The sequence below is a fragment of the Xiphias gladius genome, chromosome 1, assembly GCF_016859285.1.
Source record: "Xiphias gladius isolate SHS-SW01 ecotype Sanya breed wild chromosome 1, ASM1685928v1, whole genome shotgun sequence".
Lineage (NCBI taxonomy): Eukaryota > Metazoa > Chordata > Actinopteri > Istiophoriformes > Xiphiidae > Xiphias > Xiphias gladius.
Genome location: NC_053400.1, coordinates 20067749 through 20092927, shown reverse-complemented (window position 1 = coordinate 20092927; position 25179 = coordinate 20067749). Strand labels below are relative to the sequence as shown.

Here is a 25179-nt window from a genome sequence, read left to right as displayed (position 1 = left end):
TCATCAAAAATGGATGAAATGAGAGAATATTTGTATGGCATTTGTTTTCATTTAGGTTTTCTCGGCCAAAGAAAAAACCTGCTAAGCCTGCATGCATGGCACTAATGATATTATAACATACGATATTTACCCTTCGTACCAGACATGCTGCTCGGTTGGGAAACAGTAGCACTTGCATATAGAGTGAAACATACGCGGAATTCCTGGAGTTTAAACCCATGTTGTGTAGAAAAATGTTTCAACATATTGCTGGTGTTCCCACGCCTCCTTGAAATGGCCCTTTTACAGATATTACCACCAGCACTGCAGTGCTTCCCACAGGTTGAGAATGTACTTGTGGTGGCGGGTGGTGCGGCGTGTGACAATGTGCATCCAGAGACTCATGCAGTTTAGAGGAGGGGACTGTAACCCAGGTTATTTTCTGTAGCTATAATGTACAGATGTCCCCTAATCACCTCAAATGCAGACTATTAGTAGATGGTACAATTTACTGAAGTTCCCTAAATGCCTGACATTCTAGCTTGGCGGTTGCGCACAGAGAAGCCCTTTAGCTCCAACTAAGTTACTGCAGCGCATGCAACGCAAGACAGGTGTTTGATCAAAAATGAGTTTGTTTGAAAAGAGTGAAATAAGACATTGTAATGTAAGATTTGCCTGAGTTGAAACAGAGTGATTTTATCTACCTGGGCGGGCTGACCAAGTCGAGCCTATATATGGGAAATGCTGCAATAAAACTAGCAATGTTGTCATCTTTCTTCATGAATTAAAGTCACGCTTTGGACCGTTACAAGTTTCGAGCAGCGAGTTTGATGCCACTGTTTTGCAACGTGCAACTGCCAGACTAACGTGTTGGAACTGGTACGCTTGGAGGCATACGATTCCGATGGTTCGGACAATTTGGAAAAGCTTCTCTACTGGAACCGTTTCTCGATGCCCATCCCTAATTATTATGCAATGTTCTTCCCATATTGTGCTGTACTGATTAATGGAAACTGGCTTATAAAGACTGACAGTGCATCGTTGGGTATTATGTCAAGATTTTTTTGTTTAGTGTATCCAGATTGGCTACAAATGCTTGACTTCCACATGACCCTGATCACATGTGTATCATGTAAGTACCCCCTGTGTGCATGTTCTCCACTCAGTCCAAACAAAAAGATGATGGTGTTAATACACTCAGGAAATAAAATCCACTCTATTTGGAAGCACATTCCTCTAATCAAATGAGGCTAAATTAGAGCCAACTTTCCATTACAAATCAAATTTCAGGTGAATTATATTAAAATTCACTCTCAGCACACAGATGTATGCCTAGAATTGCAAAAAGTGAACTAAGCCTGATTCTTCTAGAATGACCTGAAAAGTCTAGAAATGAACGAAATGAAAATGAAATGAACAGTGGCTCAGTTCATGATCTATGCCAAACCGTCATTTTCTAAGGCTGAGGAAAGTAATAGGTACACTCTCCAAACACGGCTGAACTACCCTATGTACACTATAAGTCACGGTGAGTCAGGTATGTTGTATCTTTAACAAAGCATGTAGTGACAGTAGAACTGGCTTAAGCTCTGAACCGTTGTTTGAACATATTGTGCAAACACGGCAACATGAAACCAGCAAACTGCACCAAATCTTCATCATGTGCACATTCTGGCCCAGACAAAATTACAGAAACACTGATGGGACACAGTGAAATCCACATAATCTTGCCTCGGACACATTTAGTATAGAAGTAATCCAAGTTCTTAACGGTTCACTGCAAAAGAATCCTGACTGTAAAAGGCCCACAGTACTGTAGTTTATCGCCATGTGATGTGGAGCCTTCAAAAATCTGATAAGGATCAAGACTGAATGAATGTAAAATATGTCACGCACATTAAGCTGCTTTATTAAATTAACTAAGACAATGATGCCAGTGATATGATTAAGACAAATGTTCTTTGAGTGTTTGCTGTCAGATTATAACAACCTCCAACACAAACACTGTATAAAATGTTTTAAAACCAAAAAAGGAGTATTATGTACTGGTGACAACCTGCAACAGGAAACTATTCTTCATTCAATAAATTATGTAGCAAAATTAATAACAAATAAGTGACAGCTCATCATTCCATGTTAGAGAGAGCGTAATCAAGTCACTATAAAGTTATGTCCTGACTCAAGTTCCTTCCTGTTTCATGATTATTAGTCAATACTTATCAAAGGGCCTGGACCCACCCAGCTGCTGGAAGAGCAGAGCAACACTCTTGCATGTGACAGGCAACGTGTCGTTCAGAGGCGTCTGGATGAGCTGCCGGTCTCCTGCTCCGAGGCTAAATAGCTTCTGTAGAGAAAAACAAAAACAGTAAAGGTCAGAAAACAGTCCTGGAAAAATTCTATGGCCACCGTGTCTTACAGGGTCAAGCAGCTACTGCAACTCAAAGTCATTCATTTAGATTTATAGCCCAGTGTACAGGGGCTATATCAAATTAAGAAGATATACTATTCAGTGCTACAGACACTGCAGCTGCAGGACTGATTAAGCCATTTGAATGAGTTTGCTTCTCACTGAGTGAAGAAAACCTCAATTGCATGTCCACCACACTACAACTGCTACAGCACACAGCTGCAGCAACATCACAGAGACATTACCTTTAAAAACACCCCTGCATTAAAAATATGAAAACACATTCCCATAGTGTGTGTCTGCTGCTGAAATGTGCATTTACTGATTAGTCAAGTCAAATTGGTGATACAACAATTGTGTCTTGAATGTCTGTCTTTTGAATGGTTTGTGATTCAGATTATAGGGTAACGGGAAGTAAAAGGTCACTGGTAGAGGCCTTTCAGATGTAGAAAACATAAGATAAGTTCTTCGGTCGAGCGAAATATCAAAAATGTCGCAAGGTTTCCATTCATACAATTCTTGACATACAGTGCCTGTATGTTTAACTTGGTTTTGTTTTGACAAATGAGTCTGTTCCACTACTGAGGTACTCCCTAAAGGCAGATTCACGGGCTTGGGATTTTAAGTGGCGTCTTGCAAGGGAACAGGGGTCAGGCCAAATTCTTCCCCCTGACACCACATTAGCAATCGTTAAAAACAAAATCTGATTTTTACCTCTGTGATGAGGATTTATCCCCAGTGGCAGCAGTAAACTCACAGTAAGTTTCCAATTCATTTCTGAGACACATTTTGGCCCCAAGGTTTGTTTGTTTTTTTCCAAAGGTGTAACTAAGTAAACTATTGCATGTTTCACTGCATTAATAGATTCACCCTTTGACACTTGGTCACCAAACTGCAGCAAACATTTTTTTTTTTAAGTAATGAGAGATCTGATTGCACTGACATTTTATTATATTCCTCTAAACCACTATAAACACAGTTTAAGAGCTCTGCTGTCTTTTGCCCTACTCTAAGCTGAGGTATTTTGCTCAGAGTAAAAAAAATGAAAAATATGTATTAGAAAATTACGGCTTGTGGCTGGACAACAATCTCTTGCATCATCTGAACACGACATTCCTGATTGGCTGCACAGCAAACATAAGTCATTTTAGTAGCCGTACCGTTGAGCCTCCTGGTCTGGAACTCTGGCCCCTTGTGAGGAAAAGGCCAGTGGCAGAAGAGTAACAAGTCTTGCAGACTGTGGTAATTTGGCTGTGCCTCACTTAAGACTTACCTGGGATCCACCAGCAACAGGAACCTGGAATGTAAAGAGGTTGGCCACCAGTCCCTCTAAAGGGAAACTCAGGCTATCGATGTACACTGTGTAGATCAGACCCAAGCACCCCTGGAAGAACAACAAGCAAAATACAACTAAGACATTATACATGGAAACAGAAAGATGATAACAACTCTATACAGACATTAATACTGCAGCTCGTTGTTAATCATCATTTGCATTTACGCTTTCTGGGCCATAAGACAAGAATGATGCTTTGATTAGTCTGACATTTCGGTAAGGTTTCGCAGCACAGTTTATTCTAATAGCTCCTAGTAACAGCAGAGCTCTCATTACCATGCGAACTATGACTGACTGTGAGTCTGCAGGAACTGTGATCAACTTAGTCTGTAATGAAAAGGGCTAGAGGTGGTTATGCTTAAATATCTCGTTCACTTCACTGAAGTGCGTGCTTACGCTTAAGCGAGCTCAGGCCTATTCTGCAGACAGAACAAAGCAGATTAGCAACATCACAGAAGTTCAAGATGAAAGCACTGATCTGAAAAAAAAAAAAAAATACTGACCAGTCTTTCTGAAAAAGACAGAAAAATATTTTTTAATCAAGATTTAATCATATCTTGTCTTATTACCCGGAATATTTCAGGGTAATCCAGCCTGGACACAAGAATGAGACTTTTTGGTGCAAACACTTGAGCTGGCTGGATCAGGCCATCCTCCTCTGCCTCTTCATCCTCATCTTCATCAGCCTCAATACTCTTTGATCCCTGAAACATCAAAAAAAGAAACTATTTCAGTTGAGGAGTTCAACACAGTGTCTTGGACTGCAGACCCTGGACTGTTCTCTAGAGGATGCCAGCATCGCTGAGCTCCTGGTTTAGCTTGTGAATACATCATGTGCTTCAAACTCATCAGATTGTCCAGTACGTGTCTGGCATGTATTATACTGTACATCACATGTGTTATCGGCACATTCTCCAGGGTAGAATAACTGATTTACCCCAACATAAAGAGGGTTCAGTGGTAACGTATGTTGAAATTTAGATGGACATTCAACTTCTAACATTGCAATTTTTTATTTTCGCTTTCACTCCTAAAAAATAAAAATAGCCACTTTAAACTCTTGCATCAGACACAGTCATAGATTCAGCCCCCAAAAATCTCAAAAGTCCTCCTTTGTCTCCAGAGAGGAGACACACATTTATTAAAGTTCATACTATTAATTATCCCCTTTCTCAATCTGTCCCCATTTAGCACAGTTGCTCATCCTACTGGAGCCATTGGATGAACAACAGATTTAATAAAATTATGATGAGGTTAATAAAAGATCTCGAATAAAAAAAGACAAAGATCACATGAGTGCATTTGCATAGAGAAGAGCCAAAATTAGTTAATGAGATTAATAGTGATTTCCTCTCAGAGTCACATACTAAGACAGCAAATGTAAAACATCAGAGGCATTAGTGACAATACCAAGGATGTTAACAGCTGCACAATGTTTAGTGTTTATTATGTTTAGCAATATAAATACTTTACAGTTAGCACTGAAACAATATTCTTTATTGCAGATCACTAGATATCCTAAACCACTTCTACCCTGAATAAGCTTCCAATTTATTTCATGTATTAGTAATCTAATCAATTGTAACTATAGGCAATAACATTGCACGAAACCAAGAATGAACTGGAAAGAGCATAACAACTGTCCTGTCAAAGAGAATGGCATTCAGACAGATAGTGACAGAAGAGAAGTAGGCAGTATGAGTACACAGTTTATTGTAAATTGGATCAAATGTACACTATAAAGTCATTTTTGGCATGGTCAAACATTTTATTTATCTCTACCCAAAATTACAACAAGCTCTTACAAGCAACAGTCTCAATCTGGTTCTAATTGTCTCTATTGTGAATCCCTGAGCGCTATCAGAACACTGCAACACCCGCCTCTCAGTCCTCATTCCTGGCAAAAGCCCTTATCACAATCTTGTATATTTCTCCAGGCAGTAAAAACATGCCATAAGTGCTTTAGTATCTCGGGACCAAGGAATATGGGATCAAAATATCCCATTCAGATGGGGGTCACATTTCAACATTATTCTTAGGATTTGGTTCAATTATTAGACAAAATACATTCCTCTGCCGCCTGTCTGGACTCTCCCTGGAATCCGACTGAGCAGATAAGGATGACGGGTTAGAGAGTAAAGACTGTTAACACCCTCACGTTTCAAGAAGATCTTCAGTGCCACACACTGAATCCAGGAATGTGCGTTTATTTTGCAGGAAGATGATGTCTGGACGAGGCTAATTATAGCCTCATCTAATTAACGCGAGGCTGAAAAAAAAGGGTACGGCGGTGTTGTGGTTGGAGAGTCTATCAAATTCAAAGGTTTATAGGTTCAATCTTCCCAATACAATCTTTAATAGATGCAAAGCGTCCATCCGTCTTGTTCAAGTTCCTTTTAACATTTCAACATTTCAATTGCCGTAAGCTGTTTTAGACACAACTATCACTTAAAGTGCCAAAAAGTAAGAGCATAACCCTACTGAGAGCTACAGTATCGAGAAGCTCAGAATTCTGCTGCAACTTCTTATTTTATAAACCACAAAATACTTTCGTTTCAAAAATGGGAAGCTCTCAATAGAGGTGAGGGTTGGTTTGTGTTCTTGTTATTGTTTATATGCCTTCTCTGTCAAATCAGACACCAGTTTGATCTGACATTTTGGATACGTCACTGTTTATTGTCCACGACGCTGGTGTAAAATTAATAAGAGGATCTGAGAAAGAAAGAAAGAAAAATGGGAAACTCACAGGACAGTGTAGTCAATTGGCCTATCGGTGTGTTACTAACATAAATGGCTGCAAAGGAAACTTTGAAACAGGTTGTACTGACTTTATTTTGCAAAACTTCTTGCTTCTGACTGAAAGTATAATTAATGGCCCTCTTCTTCTAATCAGTATAACCTCTAAAACCTGTTTGATAACATAAACGTCTGTTAAAAATGAAGGCAGTAAGACAGTGAAGTGAGAAACTGATTTTTGAGAGCCAGGTTTAAATTCTGACACTGAGATCTGTGCAGACATGATTTGTTGACTGTGAGTGAGGTGAAATAAACAGTTTGTAAATAAATCAAAGTATATTTAGAGTTCTATGTGGAAGTCCCTTTCTATTAAGCCTGGAAAATATCTGGCACAATTTTTGACTAAACAACTACACTAAACGTCCGTTGTAAAAGCAGTGTCTTTACAGTTTATTCTGTCCTGCAGACTTAATATAAACATTAAATGTGCAGTGTGTGTGAAAAAGAAAAAAAACAACAACAATGTTTCTGGTTGTCACTAGCAGCCTTGCCAGTCCCCAGATAACAGTAAACAAATACACAATTACAAAAACATTAGGCCCCTTAATCAAGTCTAAATCTGTTGTTAATGACAACTCCTATTTCCCCCACAGAGCAAGTATGTGAGGACAGAAAACAGACCGAGGAGGATTAAAGTTTTGATACTGAACAAAGATGACCCATTGGTCTGTGGTCTCCAATATATTTTATACAGCTGAGGAATGTCACCATACAGTGACAAGCAATGACAATTAAAATCTGTTATTAGGATCTTTCAAAGAAACCCCATAACAGTCAACAACGGGGCTATTTTTGGTTAATTTCTCCCTTTGATGTGGCATTTTGCCCTATATCTGTCCTCTGATGCTTTTGAACCAATGTGCCCCAATCATGGCCTGATTCACACAACAAGCACAAATGGTAAAGTAATGAGAAAAGGATGCTCTACTACACTTCCGATTCTGAACATTCCACCAAAGTGACTCTTACAGTGTATGAAAGCTTATTTTCCCGAATTAAACTTGAAAAAGTTCCGCTCATGTTACTGAAATGTGACTGGAGACTGCCTTGAACATGTGAAAGGATGTTAAGTCACAGTGGGCAGAGCGACAAGAGTCATTTAAGGCCTCTAACAAAGTCAAACACAATGAAACAATTAGCTTGGTATTCTGTGGGCTTTTGGCAGGGTGAGACATTAACGAAATCATTCATAAGTACGAAAATGATCCCGCCCATACAAATCTGTTGTAATCAATAATTTATGGGGGTCTTGAACATTTGTGCCATGACCACTAATTTGTAATCAAACAAAATCTTGTATGCATGAGTAAATCAATTGAAACACCCTGGGGGGAGCACAGGTCCATCCTCTCTTTTATAACAGCATCCCTCAGGCAGCTCACAATTTATTTGGCTGGATCCAAGAAGGCTTTTGTTTTCTACTAATGCCTCAAACTCTGGAAGACATCACGCACACGGCAGACATTCCTAAAAGTTCAAAAAGTGCCAAAGACTGTAAAAAAAAAACTAAACAATAAGCCTGAAATGGAAATCAGAAAATGAGAACCATCGTATTGGCCAACTGATATTTCCCTAATGGCCTCTAACATTCATGAAAGAGACACATGAGGATGAATGCTCATCATAAACTCAGAATCAGCACTGTGATGAACGAGAGACTTACAGTGATGTGATGCACAGCTGTCTACTGGAGTGACAAAGTGATATATTTGTGCTTACAAAACTCACTACATCAGGATTACTGAGGCTAGTGTGGTGGTTAGCAGTCCTGCCTCACAGTTACATGGGCTTTGAAATTTCTGTGTATGATTCACGTTATTGATATGCTCTCGTTTTCATTTGGTACTCCTGTTTACTCCAGCAGTCCTAAAACAGATGTACAGTAGGGGGAATGGAGACTCTACATTCTCCTTAGTTATTAAAGTCCCTCTGATGGAGGACTAACACCCCAGTGGATTCTGGGCGAGGCCACAGCTACGTGTGACCCTGAAAAAAAGTCAAGCTAATAGAGAGAATAAACTAATGAATCAATGCGTGAATGAAAACGGCACTCACACAAAGTTGTTAAAGGACAGCTCAGTCATAGCCTGTACCCATCCTTGAGTGTGTGTGTGTGTGTGTGTGTGTGTGTGTGTGTGTGTGTGTTCTGTGTGTGTGTGTGCGTGCGTGGGTGCGTGCGTGCTGCAGTCTTACCTGCAGGTTGACCTCAGCCTCGTAAAAAGTGAGGCAGGAACAGAAGTGTCGGTCTGAATCGATATCTGTCAGCACAACGGTGAAGAACGTGGGTGCTTTCCTATCCCTGGATAGCCTCCAACCTCCAGGCTGGCAGAACTGAAAAGATAATCAATAAAATACCATTACATGAGAATAGCATAGAGGATAATTCATACAACATTTTATACATAGTGTTACTATGTTACTATGTTACTATCATAGTGCCTTAAGCAGCAACAAAAACAGCATCGTCTGTTATAGAGGGGACATATGCCTTTAGACATTTAACCTCTGGTCATTTCAGAGGCAAAATTCTCTGTGTGTTTGTTGAAGACTTGAAATTCAGTAGTTATGTCGTCCTCTGAGACTCTTTGCCGGTAACCTGTTATACGCTTGCATGAACAGGGCATCAGCATATTACCGTAGCTAGTCACATTTGCAGTTAGCCCCAATGCCCCCATAGAGAGCCTAGGCAGGATGTCCTGTTTCAGTACAGCAATTACATCCACTCCTCAGCTCGGGAAGTGGCAGGTTCAGTATTCACCTTCCTTTGCTGATGAAGTCATCAGCAAAAGGTGTCAGAGCAACGTGCTCAGTAAATCTCTGATTGTAAAAGGAAGCATCATACGTAAGATGGAAAATGGCAAAATACCCACAAACCCAGGAATTAAGCAGCATACCAGCTGACTGAACTTGAGCACATTAGATGAAAGTAAGGTTAAAGCTGACACTAATAACAAATCTTTACATATTTTGCTGTCAATTGAATTTTATTAATCACCAATTAAGAAAGCCGTATATGTTAGAAAAAGATGAAAAAAATGATCCCTGTAAACAGACCTTTGTTTAAATTTCAACTATATGCATTAGAGATTCAGTCTCAGACCTACTGGCTGAGCTTTGGATACAAGTGAGTAACAGACTTGTATCATTGTGTATGATTCTCCATGAGTAAGTCAAGTTCTTTAAAATTCCTCCTGGAATTACTTAAGATTTATATTTCCAAACACTGCTTATTGAGGATTTAAGAATCACAAACCCGAAATTTTCAATGCACAACAAAACCGAGCCCTTTTAGCAAATTGTGGACACAGAAACTCAGAAAGACTGTTACCATAATCGCAAGCATCCTAAACAGGTTTTAGGTCTCAAAGCAGCAGTGTGAGTCATAACCAGTCCTGACACAAAACATCTGTGAGTTTTGAAAAAAAAAAAACACAAGCTTATTCTCGTACAGTGTTCTGTTCGACATATTAAATTTATCGAATTTTATAGATGTAGGCTTTTTTTCCCCACATATTTTGTCCTCATCCACCAACACAATTGACAAAAATTTTGCTTTCAAATCGTGAAAAACTACCATGTTAAATCAAGAAAAATAAGGGGTTAATGATAGGTATAGAAAAATGGACCAATTATTATACTAAAATAAGACTGGCACATAGGAGAGCAGGGAGCCAAAATATGGCATGCAGGCGGGCATTTGGACAGAGACGAGTGTTTGTGTCTGGTCTCTCTGTTTTTGCTGGAGGCCCCACTGGCCTGGCTCTGAAAAGGGTGTTTAGACTGCTCCTCTGGGGTTATACAAGGGATCACCGGACACATGGAGGAAGAGAGGAGGGGCGGGAGGGGTGGATGAGGGCAAAAACAGATGGATTGATGGATAGATGGATCTGTGTACAGCCAAAGAAAAATATACTGGCAAGGTAACGCTAAGGTAAGCGGAGTAGGGAGAGAGTTGAAGAAGAAAAGTGTAGAGAGAGAGGAATGGAGATTAAGAGAGGAGGAGAGGAAAGGGGGGAGGAAGGATTTGGCATGTCTGACCTGGAGGACTGGACCAGGATGCCACCGTCTTCCAGCAGATACAATAGCTCGCAGGAAATCTGCTAAACCTGCTTTGTGGTGAGTGAGAGAGTGCGTGCGTGCACACACACACACACACACACACACACACACACACACACATACAGACACACACGGACCCAAGGTCCCAAGGACAAGTGGAGATAACTGTGATAACTATGATCCTGCCCTAAACTATTCCAACTATGCCATTCATTGTTGTCAAAAAAGAGATAAACACCTTTGGGCCTGCATAGCTCAGAAGATCACACGAGATATAACATCCTGTGTGTGTGTGTTTTGTATTTCTCTGCAAGTATGTCCATTAGATTGTATACATGTGTGAGAGAGCAACTAAGTATAAGGGAGAGTGACAGGCAGAGAGAGAGCACGTGAAGGCGTCATGGTGAAAAGATTAATTGACTTCCTTGATATTAAATCAGCGTTTCCTTTAAGCTGTTATCTCGCCTGTAGGTCTGCAGAGAGACACTCCAGGGCTGGCGCAGGTTCAAAGACACTTTAGGGAGTTCAGTGTTTAGAAAACTTCACTTTATTCTGGGACCATTGCATCCACACAGACTAATGACATCACTTTACACACAACTTATGGACGTCTAACCAAAAAATGGATGATTGTCTATCTTAAATGTTGTAGCTGGATCTAATATGGATGGGGGCAGTTCAAGGAAATTAATAAGACAGTCAAAGTCAGGTAAACTATTTCCATGTATCCCCTGTATCCTTCCCTGCATTTTCATTAAAACATGTGGTATATTACTCAAGCTTTAAACATATTTTCATGCAACTTTATCTGCTTATTACACTCATTATGACATTTAGTGTCTACAACAACTTAGCATGGATCCTACACAGAGGTGTTCACATATAGTGTTTTTTGTTTGCTTATGAATAAACAATCTGAAACAGGCTGGGTGGCTTGATGAGTTCACAATGTGTCCTATTTTTCTGCAACTTTTGCAAAGGCAGGGAAACCTCTGAAGGGCTGCATGCTTTTTGCAAATGTTGTTTATCAAGTTTAAGTTTAACTATGCACAAGTGTGTGTAAACAGAAATAATATGCTTATGCGATTCTTTTAAACATCCAACTTGAAGAATTATGTCATTTGCTATCCAGTCCATCACAAAATACAGTGTGGATGTAAACAAATGCAACCACATTTCTGAGGCCAGTCCTAGCAGGCAAAATGGATAAAGATGTGACGTTTAAGATCAAGTATAAAAGTAGAAGTATCAGAATGAAGGATGAATAATAGAGAGGGGAAACAAAAGCGATTATATCAAAAATATCTATCTAAAGGTCATCTAAGAAACAGTAATAACTACAGGAAAAATCAAGTCTTTTGGACTTTTTTTTTCTTTTTTTAAGGGCTCGTGTTCTGGTGTGCTACAATCTGCAACTAAAAACAGTGAACGACCCTGGACAGTTTATCAGGTAGCAACAGAAATGAGGGCACAATTGAAAGCACTGACTGACAGCATCAGACCCAAGCTGTACTGTACATTCAGCTATAACATGACACAGAAATCCCCTGCAGTGCAACAGGTGCAAGGGTCATTGCATAAACATAGCCTTTATACAGCATAGGTAAACACACACACACACACACAGCAGAGATAAAGGACATCTCCTATTCCCAAATTAGACCTGAGTCAAGTGACAAAGGAACTCTAGGACACACTTGCTGTATTGATGTCAAAGAGTAAACTGCTGTCCTCCAGCTAAACCCTCTGCATCACATCATGTGCTGCAGTCTGGCATGACTGACTCCCACCAACTGCACTATTCATCTACTCATGCAGTGACACTGGATCTGCAGTCTGACCTGCTAAGCATCGTAACAGCCGAGTGCTCGAGGAGCAGCACCAGTAAAAAGAAAAGAACAAAAAAAAAAAACAAAAAAAAAGAACACGCAGAGGCTTTGCCTGATCAGGACAGGGCTGCATTCTTATACTGTGACGAGATACTAATGCCTGGTCACGCAGATGCAGAGCAGATATAACTGGGGAGGCCGCCTTTGCTAAAGATGACTCAGGATAAAGAGGCATAGAGAACAGTACCTCCCTTTAGAGTCAGCTTTGTTTTTCTCTGGTATGATAACGTGACAGGAAACAGGTTTACTGTGTTTCTACTATGACCCCAACATTTGAGAGTCCTGTACTAGGTGAAATACAAATAGACTTTGAAGGGTCATAAAACCTTAAAAGAGTTCCCATTACCACAAATGAGCTCAATCCCTCAAATCCTTTCAGAGAGGGACTTATTTCATAATTTGGTTGAATTACTAACCCAAATGAAATCAGGCACCAAAGTTCTTCATGTTTTCTATCCACAGCAATAAAATGTGTGTAGACTAAGCTGTCTCCTCTGATCTAGGCATCAGCAACAATGACTTAAACTGAATGACGGAAAAAAAGAAAAATAACACTAATAAAATAAACTAACTACAACATAAACATACAAACAATCGTACACCTAAAAATATATTATAAAATTTGTAAACGTGCTGCCAGACGATCTAAAATCTTAGAGCAGATGTTACTGAAAGGAAAAGATGTGGGGAAAAAAAAAAAAAAAAATCAAGAGACAGCTATAATCATCCATAGTTTCAGACAATACTAGCGAACTGTAGATGGTGCCTGAATGTAAAGTGACTGCCGATACAATGTGGTCAGGAAAACTTGTGCAGATGTGCGCTACACCGTGTACTTTCATCATCCTCTTCCTTCCACCTTATTCTTTGCCCATGTGTGTAGAAGAGACACATGCCAGGAAGACAACACAATGACGGAAAGTGAAGTGCGAGGTGTCAGGGGCCAGAAAGAGACTGGCTGGGGGTGAGAAGGTCAATGGCGTGCTGCCTGCCCAGCACTTCTACTTTATAAGGTCTGCAGGATGAGCAGTGGACAAAACAACCAGAGACGGCTGCTCCAGCAGAGCAATTTGGTACAAAAACATTGCTCACCCCCCCCCCCAGTCCTCTTTCCCTCAAGGTCAGGGTGATGAGTACAAGAAACAAAACTGGCAACAAAATGACGATAATAGCACTGTTATCCAAATGCTGTGTAGTGGTTACAGTGAGTTAATTTTCTGCACCAAAACGTATAGCTCCATTGCTGGGCACTCTGCTGAAGTCGCATCTGCACTCCACTTCCATTCCTCAACTGAGCCCCCCCATCTCTGTCACCAACACTCCTGGTTTTCCTTTTCTGATCTGTTATGCAATACCAGGCGCATATGGTTCATTTTAGACAGAGATATTTTTAGACGGCCATGTTGTACCGCAGTAAATCAAAAAAAAATGTCTAGTCAGGCTGGACAGGAAGAGTCATCTAGCAAATATTACAAACAGTGCTGCATACAAAATTTCAAGCTTCATAGAAGCCATATGTGTAGGAAATCTAACACTGGAAAAAGAGCCTACTACAACATGTATTTTTAGTGCAAATGTAGGGCGTATTTTTTTTTTTGCCACGCATAATCCACCAACAAACTCATTAGGACAACTGTGCTGAGCCCCCATTTCGCCAACATCCCTTGGGTAGATTTGTTCACTTCAGGGAAAATACTTGGGTTTATTTCAAAACACAGCATAAACTAAAAACATACGACCAGTTCACCACATGCATCTTGAAAACAGAAATGCATAAAGAGGCGAATAAAAAAATACAGTTTAGAGAATTAGACATTCCTATGCGTAAATCAATCTGCTGTCAGATCAGTTCATTGTGCGCTCACAACCTTACTCCTGAGGCTAAGCCTGAAGCACCCTTGAGATGTTCAGAGTGGGCATGGAGGTCCTTAACATTAAACAGATTTTATTATGCGTCAGTTTTATCAAAAGTAGGTTAAAAAACACCATCTCTTCCGAGCATAAACAAGTTGAATCACAGTTCAGGGAAAAATTATTTTCAAGAGTACAAAAATTCCCTTTCAGAATCCAAGGAAAGTCCATGGATTTTCCCGGCACTGTTTAATAGCGGATTCTGGTGGTAAAACTGTTATAAAACCACCTGAATAGTATAAAAACAAGCATAATCCAATAAATACTCCAGTTGCTGTGATTAAATCTGTCAAAACTGAAGCAAGTGCAGAGGTAAGATCAACTGTGTAAGGCTTATGGCATTTTAGCAAAAACAATTGATGACGAACGCTAAAGAAGGAGCTGGTCTATTGTGCATGGGCATGACTGCTTTTTCTACTCAGTAAATCATAGTCTGACAGTTTGTCAGCACACTTTACTTCTAGACAAAATTAAATTTAAGTCAAAGTCAACAAAGCTAGACAGTGCAGTTGGCTTTGCACAGTAAACAATTAGAATGGCAGTCAGAGATCGCAGGTCTCCGCCAAGGCCAATGTCAACAACACCTGACTTCAGAGGAAAAAAGAAATCAAATTCATGTTAAATGACCTGGATCTGCCCCAAAATTCAATGGGCTCTTCCCCGGCCCATGCCCCATCCCTCCACGAAGTTCGGAAATCAGTTCAGTACTTTTTACATAATCCTGCTGACAAATGAACAAACAAACAACCATGGGTCAAAACATAACTTCCTTGGCAGAGGAAATTAAGAATTTAGCTAGAGCATCGGTAGATAAGTGACAAGGACTGCTGAGTACAGCACATATTATGCTGCACATGGATAAGCAGACCTTGTAAGTTTCAACACTAGGTTCATGTAAAATAAAAAAACCTAACCCAGTAGCCAGCGAGCTGTGAAAGAAAGTTCCACATGACGGACAACAGACCAACAGACCAAAACAAACTTTTCTGATTCAGGCGTTTGTGACAGCCACACTAAAAAACACAAACATAACTATCCACCTGGCCTTAACCTCAAACATTTAAAGAATGAGGAAGTGAAGGATGAACACTTTTAGTAGAACTGGTGGTTCTACTGAATATTTACAACCGCATGCTTTACATAAATATTGTGAAACAAAGGATTACGCTTCATCAGAATTCTAAGTGGTGATATCAAGAGGGACTACTGAGACACACGTTACTACTAAATAACAGACTTAAACTATTATACAAGTGACTCTCACTAGTATACAGACTAGTCTTCAGTCATCTTTGGTCAAAATACAGCATGCAATTGAAGTGGTATTGAATCAATTGGTATACTGACTATTTTTGTCCTCTTCTTCAGTGCTACAGTAGCTTATCTTTGACTGTGCTTGTGCATGTCATAGTAGCTAACTTTTTGACAAGGACATGAGCTCTTGCTGATTTAAGTCTGCCCTTTTGCTCTACCAAGAACCATGATGTCTCAGGACCAGGACCTGCTACAGGGTCACATCTGGACTGCCTGCAGCTGTGCATTTGACCTCTGAGCACCTCACCTGCATCTGCATGACTGTGACCATGCAGTGGATCTGAACTATTTATGTACTATAGAGCACAGTAGGGGGCACATTAAGTATGTTCAGACTGAATGCATTGTCCTCGGGACAGATCTGCGAGTGGTTAGCGTCGTGCATTCGTGTCTGCCACAGTGTCTTTTTTACCTGAGGGGGGGGGCGTATTTTGGTTATTATTCCACTGTTAGATTTCATTTATCAGGTTCGATCAACACCAGATTTCTATAGTGTTTTTTTTTTTTTTTTTTTTTTTTTTTTTTTTAAACCTGTATCAGCTGAGGATAGGTAAACACGGTTGGTTTTTTATTTTATCTGTAAAAAATAAACATGAAACTTCAAAACACACCTCTGAGCTCATGGAGTGATGAATGAAAGAGCAGAGTAAACAGCTTTGTCCTGAGGTTGTAGATGAGTACAATGGCTGTCCTGCGTCAGACTGCTGAGCACCGGTCTTTAGAGCACTGTAAGATCATGGCTGATAACGACCTGGCTGTGGAACAGGTGCTTCCTCCACTGCCTTGTGGGGGCTCTGGCTAAGTTATTCACTGTAGGTCTCAGTCTCACTTCTGCCCTTAATCAGCTCAGTTAAAACCACAACAAGTTTTGTTCCTCTCCTGACTGTAGACTAATGTGGTGTGCAGAGTAAGTGTGAATCTGTGCAGTATGTGCCAGTGTGTTGAGTGTGTATGAACACAGAAGGATCTAATGAATTTCCCTGTGTATCACACAAGAGTGTGTTTACCAACAGAAGCTCTCAGTTTCACTCACAAATCTCAAACATTTTTTCGTGTGAAGTCAACATATGAAAAGGGCCCTTGATCCTTTAGTAATTATTATGTTAATGTTAGATTTCCTCCTCAAGGAAACATGCGATAAAACTAACGGATGGTGTCTAAATCTGCGAATTTATCATGGCAGGTATTTCTTTGCAGCTTTACCCATGACATTTGCAAATAATGAAAATGAGTCATTGTTTTTCCCAGAGTGTCTCACAGCTGAATTGGATTGGACACAACAGGAGCTAGCCTTCGAAGTAGAAAAGAAGAATAGTGTTCACACAAATACTATTACTAGCAGGAAAAAACCTGGCACCTGGCCACAGGAACTCCATATACAGTGTTGTTTTATAACAGCAACAAGGGATGTTGTCTGTGACACCTTAAACGTGAAGTCCAACCTACTATCCCCTCTCCAAAGTCATCATAACACACGTGAATGCACTCCAAGCATTTTTTATGGATGGTTGCTAGCAGCACTTAGAAATGAAGGATGTGTTGTACGAGCTCTGTGAAAAGTAGAGGTTCTTTTGCTTACAGTACATTGCTGTATTGAGTAGTTGTAGTCTGACAGCTGAGCAGTTAAGGCATTAGACTTGCAATTAAGTGAAACCTTTCCACCAATACACAAACGCTCTACCACTTTGTTGCACTGTGGCACAATTTTTTTTCTTAGTTTCAGGTGGCTTTTGCCAGCACTGAAGCTCTTTTATGTGTCAAATATGTAAAAGAGCCGGGAACGAGACCCAGTAATTAAAAAACAAGAAGTAGTTACATATATTGTAAATGGTACCTACTCAACTTTTATCTACCAAAATGAACACAGATGCAAGTCATCACATCATCCATTGTATAGATGAATACTGCTACACTTAAAACACTTTAAATACTTAAAATCATTAAACAAAGATGCATTGCCTCTGTAGCTAGCTGGTTGATTAACAATGTTTTTATCTTAAAAAGCAACGCATCATCAGCATTGTCAAGAGGCCATGCTGTTCCTGCAACCCAGAGAGACCAACAGGGTTTGACAACCGACCAAGCATTACCATCCTTAGAGCCCCAAACTTTTACTAGTAGAGCTAAAAATGTCAATGAATAACAGCAAAGTAATATATTACCACCCCATGTTATTATGCAGTCAGTCGCTAAGACTGTTCCAAAGAATCTGACAATTTTTCACTCAGAATTTCAAACATACAGCCCAAGTCAACGCCAGTACGTCTTCTTAAGGGAAACTCGGTAGGCTCAACATACAGCAGTTTGGGCCACATGCCTGCTAAGCCTGCACAAAAAGGGACCATTAAAACAAGACTCCTACATGCAAGTCTTGTTTAAGTAGCTCATCACTGAGGACAATGCCTAAAACTGGGCATGCACGTGTGCATACATCAGATTGTACTTGGAATTTTTAAAATTTAAGGCAAATTACCGGGTCTCAAAAATTCTCATAAAAATCATCTCTGGCAGTGACAAAGGGACTACATATATGAACGCAACAAGTACGTGGATTCCTGCAACTATAAGAATGTAGGTGTAAGAATCCAAGATATGTTACAAGCCGCTGGCTTTGGTATAAGCAGCAGTCAGCAGATTTTTACTAGCAACAGTGGCATTCACCAGTAGCCAGTTAGAGGGGTGTCGGGAGCCAGCCAGCTCTTTAGATTGGAGGGAGGAAATGTGCAGGGTGGCTGAGCTATCGCAAGTGACCACAGAGTTGGTCACTTGTCATTGTCCCTTTTGTGTTTTATTTGTTTGGAGGTCAGCTTTTGATTTTCAACACTCAAACATGTGTCTATCAGGAAAAAACAAAATTTCTGGCGGTGTATGTGAGAGAACAAGAAGGGAAGAAACACTTCATAACCAACATACTACATATATAAACAATAAACCATCAAGCCTAAACGCTTCGACTGTATTTTATCTAAAACTCTGAGTATATGTGCTCCCCAGCATACTCTGGTTTAATTTCATCCTGTGTATTCCCATTTCCTGGTGATCTCACAGTGCTTTTCAGCATGGAAAGTCCTGCTGGCTTGACAGCCCCAGCTTTGTTTCCTGATGTGTTTAGCTTCACTGGAACACAGAGCATTGATTACTCATATGTGGATCTTCCTGACAAACACATGATCCCATTCTCCCCCTGGCTGGAACGGCATCCTGCTATCTGGAATGCACTGTTTAGTTTTTCTCCCATAGTTTTACAAACATCATAAGAACGACGTGCAGCGCGACATGTCAAGTTATGGTCACTTGAGTCAATCCATCACTGTGGTTTGGCCCAGAGCCTAAAACTGACTAACCAAAGCTGTTGATTATGAACAATGCTGTTAAGCTTTGTCATGATTTGCTTTTTCAACCTGCTCAGAGAACAGGGTCAGATGAATGAGTCCTTGCAGCAATAGGGGTGATTCTTTTCTCAAGTGAACTGAACCTGACCAAACCCCAGAGGCTGAGGTCATACTGGAGTCAGGTCCTTAAGTATAAAAAAGTCCCTATTAAAATTTCTTTTAAACTTTTTCCACTCCAGCAGCCATATCAACTATCCACATGACACCAGCAGTTTACAAATTTTCTGAATAACTTGAGCATCCTTCCCGGAAGTGCAAGCCAGGTTCGTCATTACAGCAGGGATTTGGGGGAAAGGGAAGGAGTTCAAGAAGTCCAAGTTCTAGACAAGAGAAATGACACCAGTGTTTACAGTCTGGTCAAGTCAGGTCAAATTCCTTCATTGGAGGGAGTTGGGTTGGGCCCCAAGAAAATTTTTTTAATTTCATGTCTACTCATTTCTGCTGGAAAAGAATGGGTAGGGATGAAAGCTGGCATTACATATACAGTATCTGTGTCTGTGATTCAGTAAGCTTTTGCAATTATGGTATATTCAATTCTATGTACTTTGTGTCCTCTAGCTAAACAATACCATCTACAAACTGAGCAATCTCTACAATAACACAACACATTGTACAATGATCTTATTCTAAATAATCCGAGCTTCTCCCTGTTGTCAGATAGCCTTAGATGAGTCTACTGTAAAAGCACATGTGAATTCTAACTGACTGCTTTTTTGTTTCGATGGATGGTTGAAGGACTCAGCTGTTCAGCCTAAGAGTGCAATATGCATACTGTAATTCTGCTAAGCAGTGGGAACTGGAAGACATATAAGTGAACAAACTATAGAGGGAAAAAAATAAGGAAGTAACACAAAGCCTGAGTCATTTAATGGTGCTCCTCCCTATGCGCCTTATGACAGCTATAACACCTTTATACCTTGCTTAAACTTTTGAACCTGATCAACACATTATGTATCAAATCATATATATGCGAAATGCCTGTGGATATACATTCAAAAAACCCATACCATATCAAATGTCAGGGCACAAAAACTTCCCCTGCACATATACAATGCAACTAAGATATGAAATGATGAAATTTCCAAGTAGCTTAACTTAGCCTGGAACTAGCTAAGATGTGTAGTGACAATGATGCCTTAGAGAGTGATAACCAAGCAAAAACAGTCAGGGTTAAAAGGGTTAAAAATGTACTTGTTGCAACGACTCCAAAACCTATTTATCATATCACAAATTTTGGAGCCCCCTGAAGAAGATATTTACATCATGATTAAAAGAATGTACTCCTCCCTACTCTAAATTATAGATTGTAAAAGACCAAAACCGTAGAGCCTTTGTTGTCACCCTCATTTTGAAGGATTGTTGGGTCAGACAATTCAAATTTGGGCAAAGAGCAGAGATGTCTTGGTGGAGCTGAGGAAGGACGAGAAAGCAGCAACCAATACATCTTAGTGTGATAGACTGACTCCCTTGTCAATCAAGCAAACAAAAACTCAAAAACATCTACCTCTACTTTTAAAGACCACTAAGACACACAGTGCAAATGAAATCAGCCACTGAGACCATAATGTCTTGTGGAAAACGTAGCGATTAGCGAAGATTGAAAAATCAAGTTGCCATTAGTGGAGGTGCATCTTAAGGCACTTCTGTTTTGGCTGTAGTTTATGGCCACTGCGGTGGCTGCTGGTATAAATATCTTTCTCTCAGTAACAATTATGGCTACATACAGTATACTGTATATCTGAGTAAGGAGTGGGACAGAAAAGCAAATGACCGGCATGGTATGCGGTCAGCGAAACAACTCTGCTTGCTTAGCTGACTGAGTGGAACAGAAAACCCACACAGCATACTGTGTGTTGGACTGGACCAGTACAAGATTACTATTGTTGAGCGCTGCAGCATCTTGCCCACAGCCACAATATGTGGGACTACGTAGAGTTGGAGCAGTCGGAATATTAGGTTGAGACTCCCACTGTTTTTACTGTCACACACCTAAGGCTAAATGCTACAAGCCTTTAAAGGTGAGGTGAGGACAGGTCACCTACAAACTTTGAAAACAAACTAAGAAGCACGTCAAGGGGGGACAACATGCGACAAATGGAAGGTCAGCGTTTTTGAATCAACAAATGCTTTGACGATGTTTAAACTGCTGTGTTGAGAGAGGTCAATCTCAAATTGCTGACCAAGGTTATTTTCAAAAATGTCTGACCCACATAACCACATTAATTTATATATGAAGTATTTGGTAGTCAAATGGAAATTTAAACAAACTGATAAATATGCTGTTAATTGTGGGCACCAATTAAAACTAATAATAGCTGTTAGAAATGTTTAGGCCATCACAATTAAACTCCTCTACAACTCAGAGCAGTTGTAAAGTATTATTTTGATTTGCTTTTGTGTGTCAAATACATATTATTATAAAAATGCAAAAAAAATAAGCATACTTTCACATTGAGCTGGAACTAGAAAATGCTTGCTCATTGATTAATAAATAATGTATAAGATTAATCAATTGTCAAAACTGCTATCTATAAATGTCTTTAGACTTTAGATGTTTTTGAGTTTCCCATCTTTAACTTGCTGTAATAGGTCCTCTTTCTGTCCGCTGTGCCTTAGTTTTTAATACGTAGAGCTGACCAAAGCTGATTGTGCTGCAGCACCTCAAATCAGATTCTCCTTTTTTTGACTGATTTTCAGGCTACATAATCAGAAAAGACGTTTAGTTTTCCTCCTAGGAAACAATACCATAGAGGAGACAGCAGGAATGAGTCTGCTGATAGAACGTTGTCTGCAGGCTACATGTAATGGACTGACCCTCATGTTCAACACTGAACTTTATGGTGCTTTGGAATGTGTTTGACCTCTCGGGCATCGTTGTCAAGACATCTCTCTTCACCCAACACACATGCACGCACGCACACGCGCACACAAACACACACACACACACACACACACACACACACACACACACACACACACACACACACACACACACACACACACACACACACACACACGTGCATACCAACTGAAGGCAAAAACATAACGAGCTATCCATTTCCATTTGGCTGCATCTTGTCATTTTCAGTGTATGGTGCTTTTCATTTCAGTTTAAGGATTACATGCTGTTTGAGAAATTTCACAGCCTTTTGAATATTTTTCACAACCAAACTATTATTGTGTGCTCAATTTATGTGTAAAGTAAAAGTCTGACAAACATTACACGCAGAATTGAAATGTTGACATTGTATCCACGACTACGTTATATACTGTATTTATACATTAATATTGTGTTTCTGGGGTGAAATTTTTGAAGTTATTAATATAAAAATTATGATAATCTGCAGGGAGCAACGGCTGCTCACTTGATGTGTGTTTTGCCTAGTTTCTGAAGGCATAAAGCCAGCTTGAACTGGTTCAGGACTATATTTTTTAAATTTATAACTCAATTTGTTTTAAATACCTCTTTTATTACATACAACAAACAGCATTAAACAAAAACCTTCCTATCATAAACTGGAAGCATATTGCTTCCACTGTGTGAAAGTGAAAAGCGTGAAGGTTTGATTTAGGTGAGTTTAGCAGTAAAAATTTACAACTCTGGCAAACACTGTTACAGTGTTGCAGTACTGGACAAGATCTGGTGCATGTTACTCCACACACTCATCAATACTTGGATTAGATAGATTTAAAAAAGTGTAATGCCCATCTCATTGTTTTACAATTCTGACTTGAAACCCACAATTAATACAGACCATTTAACATGAAAGAAAACAGAGACGTCTGAAGGAAACAAGTGCATGAGGGACAAAGGAATAACCTAGGAAGAGTCTGGAAACTCACAAATCTACATTTGACACCGATATGTTGTCTACAAGCAGAGAATGTTATGAACATTCACATACTCCAAGCATTAAACAAATAGTGCTTGTAATTAAACAAGCAAACTCATCAATCATATGGTGAACATCACAGATTTGTATGGCACGCATCAAGTCTTTGCTCTAAACTCTCTGGTGGTAAATCTAAATAACAAAATATGGTCTACAAAAACAGTTGGACACTGTCCAACTTTACAATAAAAATCATTCAAAAAAATTCTCTTGATTAAACAGAGCATGACTAGGTTTGGCTCCTATGCTAGCTCCTCAAACAGCAAAACTTGTACCGTAAGGCAAAGCAAGTGAGATCACAATATTCCTTTTGAGCGTAATAAGCTAAAATTAATACTAAAATACAGACAGCTCCAATTTGCCTTTCAGGGCTTACTTTCGTGAACTTTTGTCCTTATTTTGTCCTTATTGTCATTGCGTGATTCATTTTAACAAAACCACAGCCCAGCTACTTTTGCTGTCACGTGATCCACGTCCTGCTAGTGGTCCATCAGACGAAAAAGGGAAGGAGAACAAAATGAGTCAGAATCAGGGAAATCTCGCTAGTGAGTGCGGAGTAAATACTTTTCTCCAACAACTGTTCTGACAAAAATGTGCTCATTCCAAAAAGTGTTCAGCCTGATAGAAGAAAACGCTACTCTCCTTTAGGTGGTAATAACTAATACAATTTGAGGTTGCCATCATTCTTCCTGAAATATACCTATACATGGAAAGCCTCCTACATGACCCTATTACTACGTCTGTCCGTTTACAGTATACCATGAGGACTGTGTCTTGATACTGGAGGGCGAAGTGGTGGAAATGTACTAGGAGCGCAACTTACTGACCTCCATCTATAGACCTGGCTCATCTATAACAGATGAGGATTTGAGCTGGTTCCTATCATCATCACTTGCCTGAAAAGATGAAAAACACATTTTTCCTAGCACAAGTTGTAAATGCTTTTGCTTGGTGCATTCCTCATCTGTGGTTATTTAGTTTGCTGGGGGCCTGTTGTGACCGCAAAATGCTTTTCGTGCTCAGCTTCATCCACTGTTTTCTACAGATGTGTTCTTTAGTGTTTGTAAATTACTCATTTTCTTTTTCATGGAGTGGAGAAAATCTGCAAACACTAATGGTTTACATACCAGACCAAAACAGAGCCAAAATGCAAATTGCTTGGTGGGTCTGTTAAACACTATGGTGTATCATCATTAAAGCTTCAAAGTTGGAATTTCAGTAATTTGGCTCCTGACCAAAGTTTGTCACACACCACATAGTAGGAAAGCAAATATCTGGAACAACCTATTCTTTCCTCTTCTTGCTTACTCTTCTTTGTGTTTTTTCATATAGAACTGAAGATGTCAACATATCAAACATATTCAGTATGTTATCCAATCTTCCGTACTATACTTGTACATATGGTTGTATCTCAAAAGAACATAATCTGTCTAAATTTCAGCAAATATGTGGGTTATTTGCCAAGAAGCAGTCAAAAAAAAAGCCCTAGTATTGAATGCATCCTCTTGTTTCATCTTGGGTTTACTGTCTTCAATGAGAAACATCATGCCTTACACTTTCTTTACACACTGGGGATTGCAGTATGTCTCTATTTCAGTCTACGCTGACACATAATGAAAAAGCTTTGGAGCGATCACTCCAGCAAGATGGAGTACAAAAAATTCACACACATCCACAAAAAAAAAAAAAAAATGGTTCGCAGGTTCTAAATGACATCTGGAAACACTAACCCAATAGATTTAGCTAAACTTGTGGCAGTGTTTCTATATTTAAACACTATGAAACAATGAAAGGATACTTGAGTGATGATGCTAAGAGAACACAGCCATCCTGGCTCATCATGCAGAGTCATTGAAAGGTTAAATACAAGTGTTAGGGTTCGGCCTCACATCAACAAAGCAACTTCAACTTGCAAAATTTGACTAGACGCTGTCTGGATACTTTCGTCCTTTAAATTTTTATATTTTTCTTTTACCATTCGTTGGTTTTGATGAGAACTATGCTTTGTCGTATGACATGCCACTGCTTGTTTGTAAGCATTAATTCACAATAAGACACTCTTGGCGGCCACCAACAGACTCAGTGAGTTACACAGGAAGACGCTTGCATGCTATTCAAACCACCCACTTACAATATGTCTATCTGTGCTCACTTGTCCTCAACTGCCTTATAAATACCACTCCATAAACAAGATTCATGGTAT

At 39.7% G+C, this 25179-nt stretch overlaps 1 protein-coding gene across 2 annotated transcripts in view; it reads right to left on the bottom strand.

Annotated features, from left to right (window-relative positions):
* The window catches only part of sbf2 (SET binding factor 2), a 95936-nt gene that overhangs the window by 55347 nt on the left and 15410 nt on the right, over nucleotides 1–25179 (bottom strand). For both annotated transcript variants that reach the window (XM_040123954.1, XM_040123963.1), the window contains exons 3-6: nucleotides 8712–8849; nucleotides 4292–4426; nucleotides 3660–3770; nucleotides 2218–2323 (exon numbers count right to left, since the gene is read on the bottom strand). In XM_040123954.1, the coding sequence (XP_039979888.1) occupies nucleotides 2218–2323; nucleotides 3660–3770; nucleotides 4292–4426; nucleotides 8712–8849 (490 nt within the window). The remainder of the gene's footprint in view (nucleotides 1–2217; nucleotides 2324–3659; nucleotides 3771–4291; nucleotides 4427–8711; nucleotides 8850–25179) is intronic.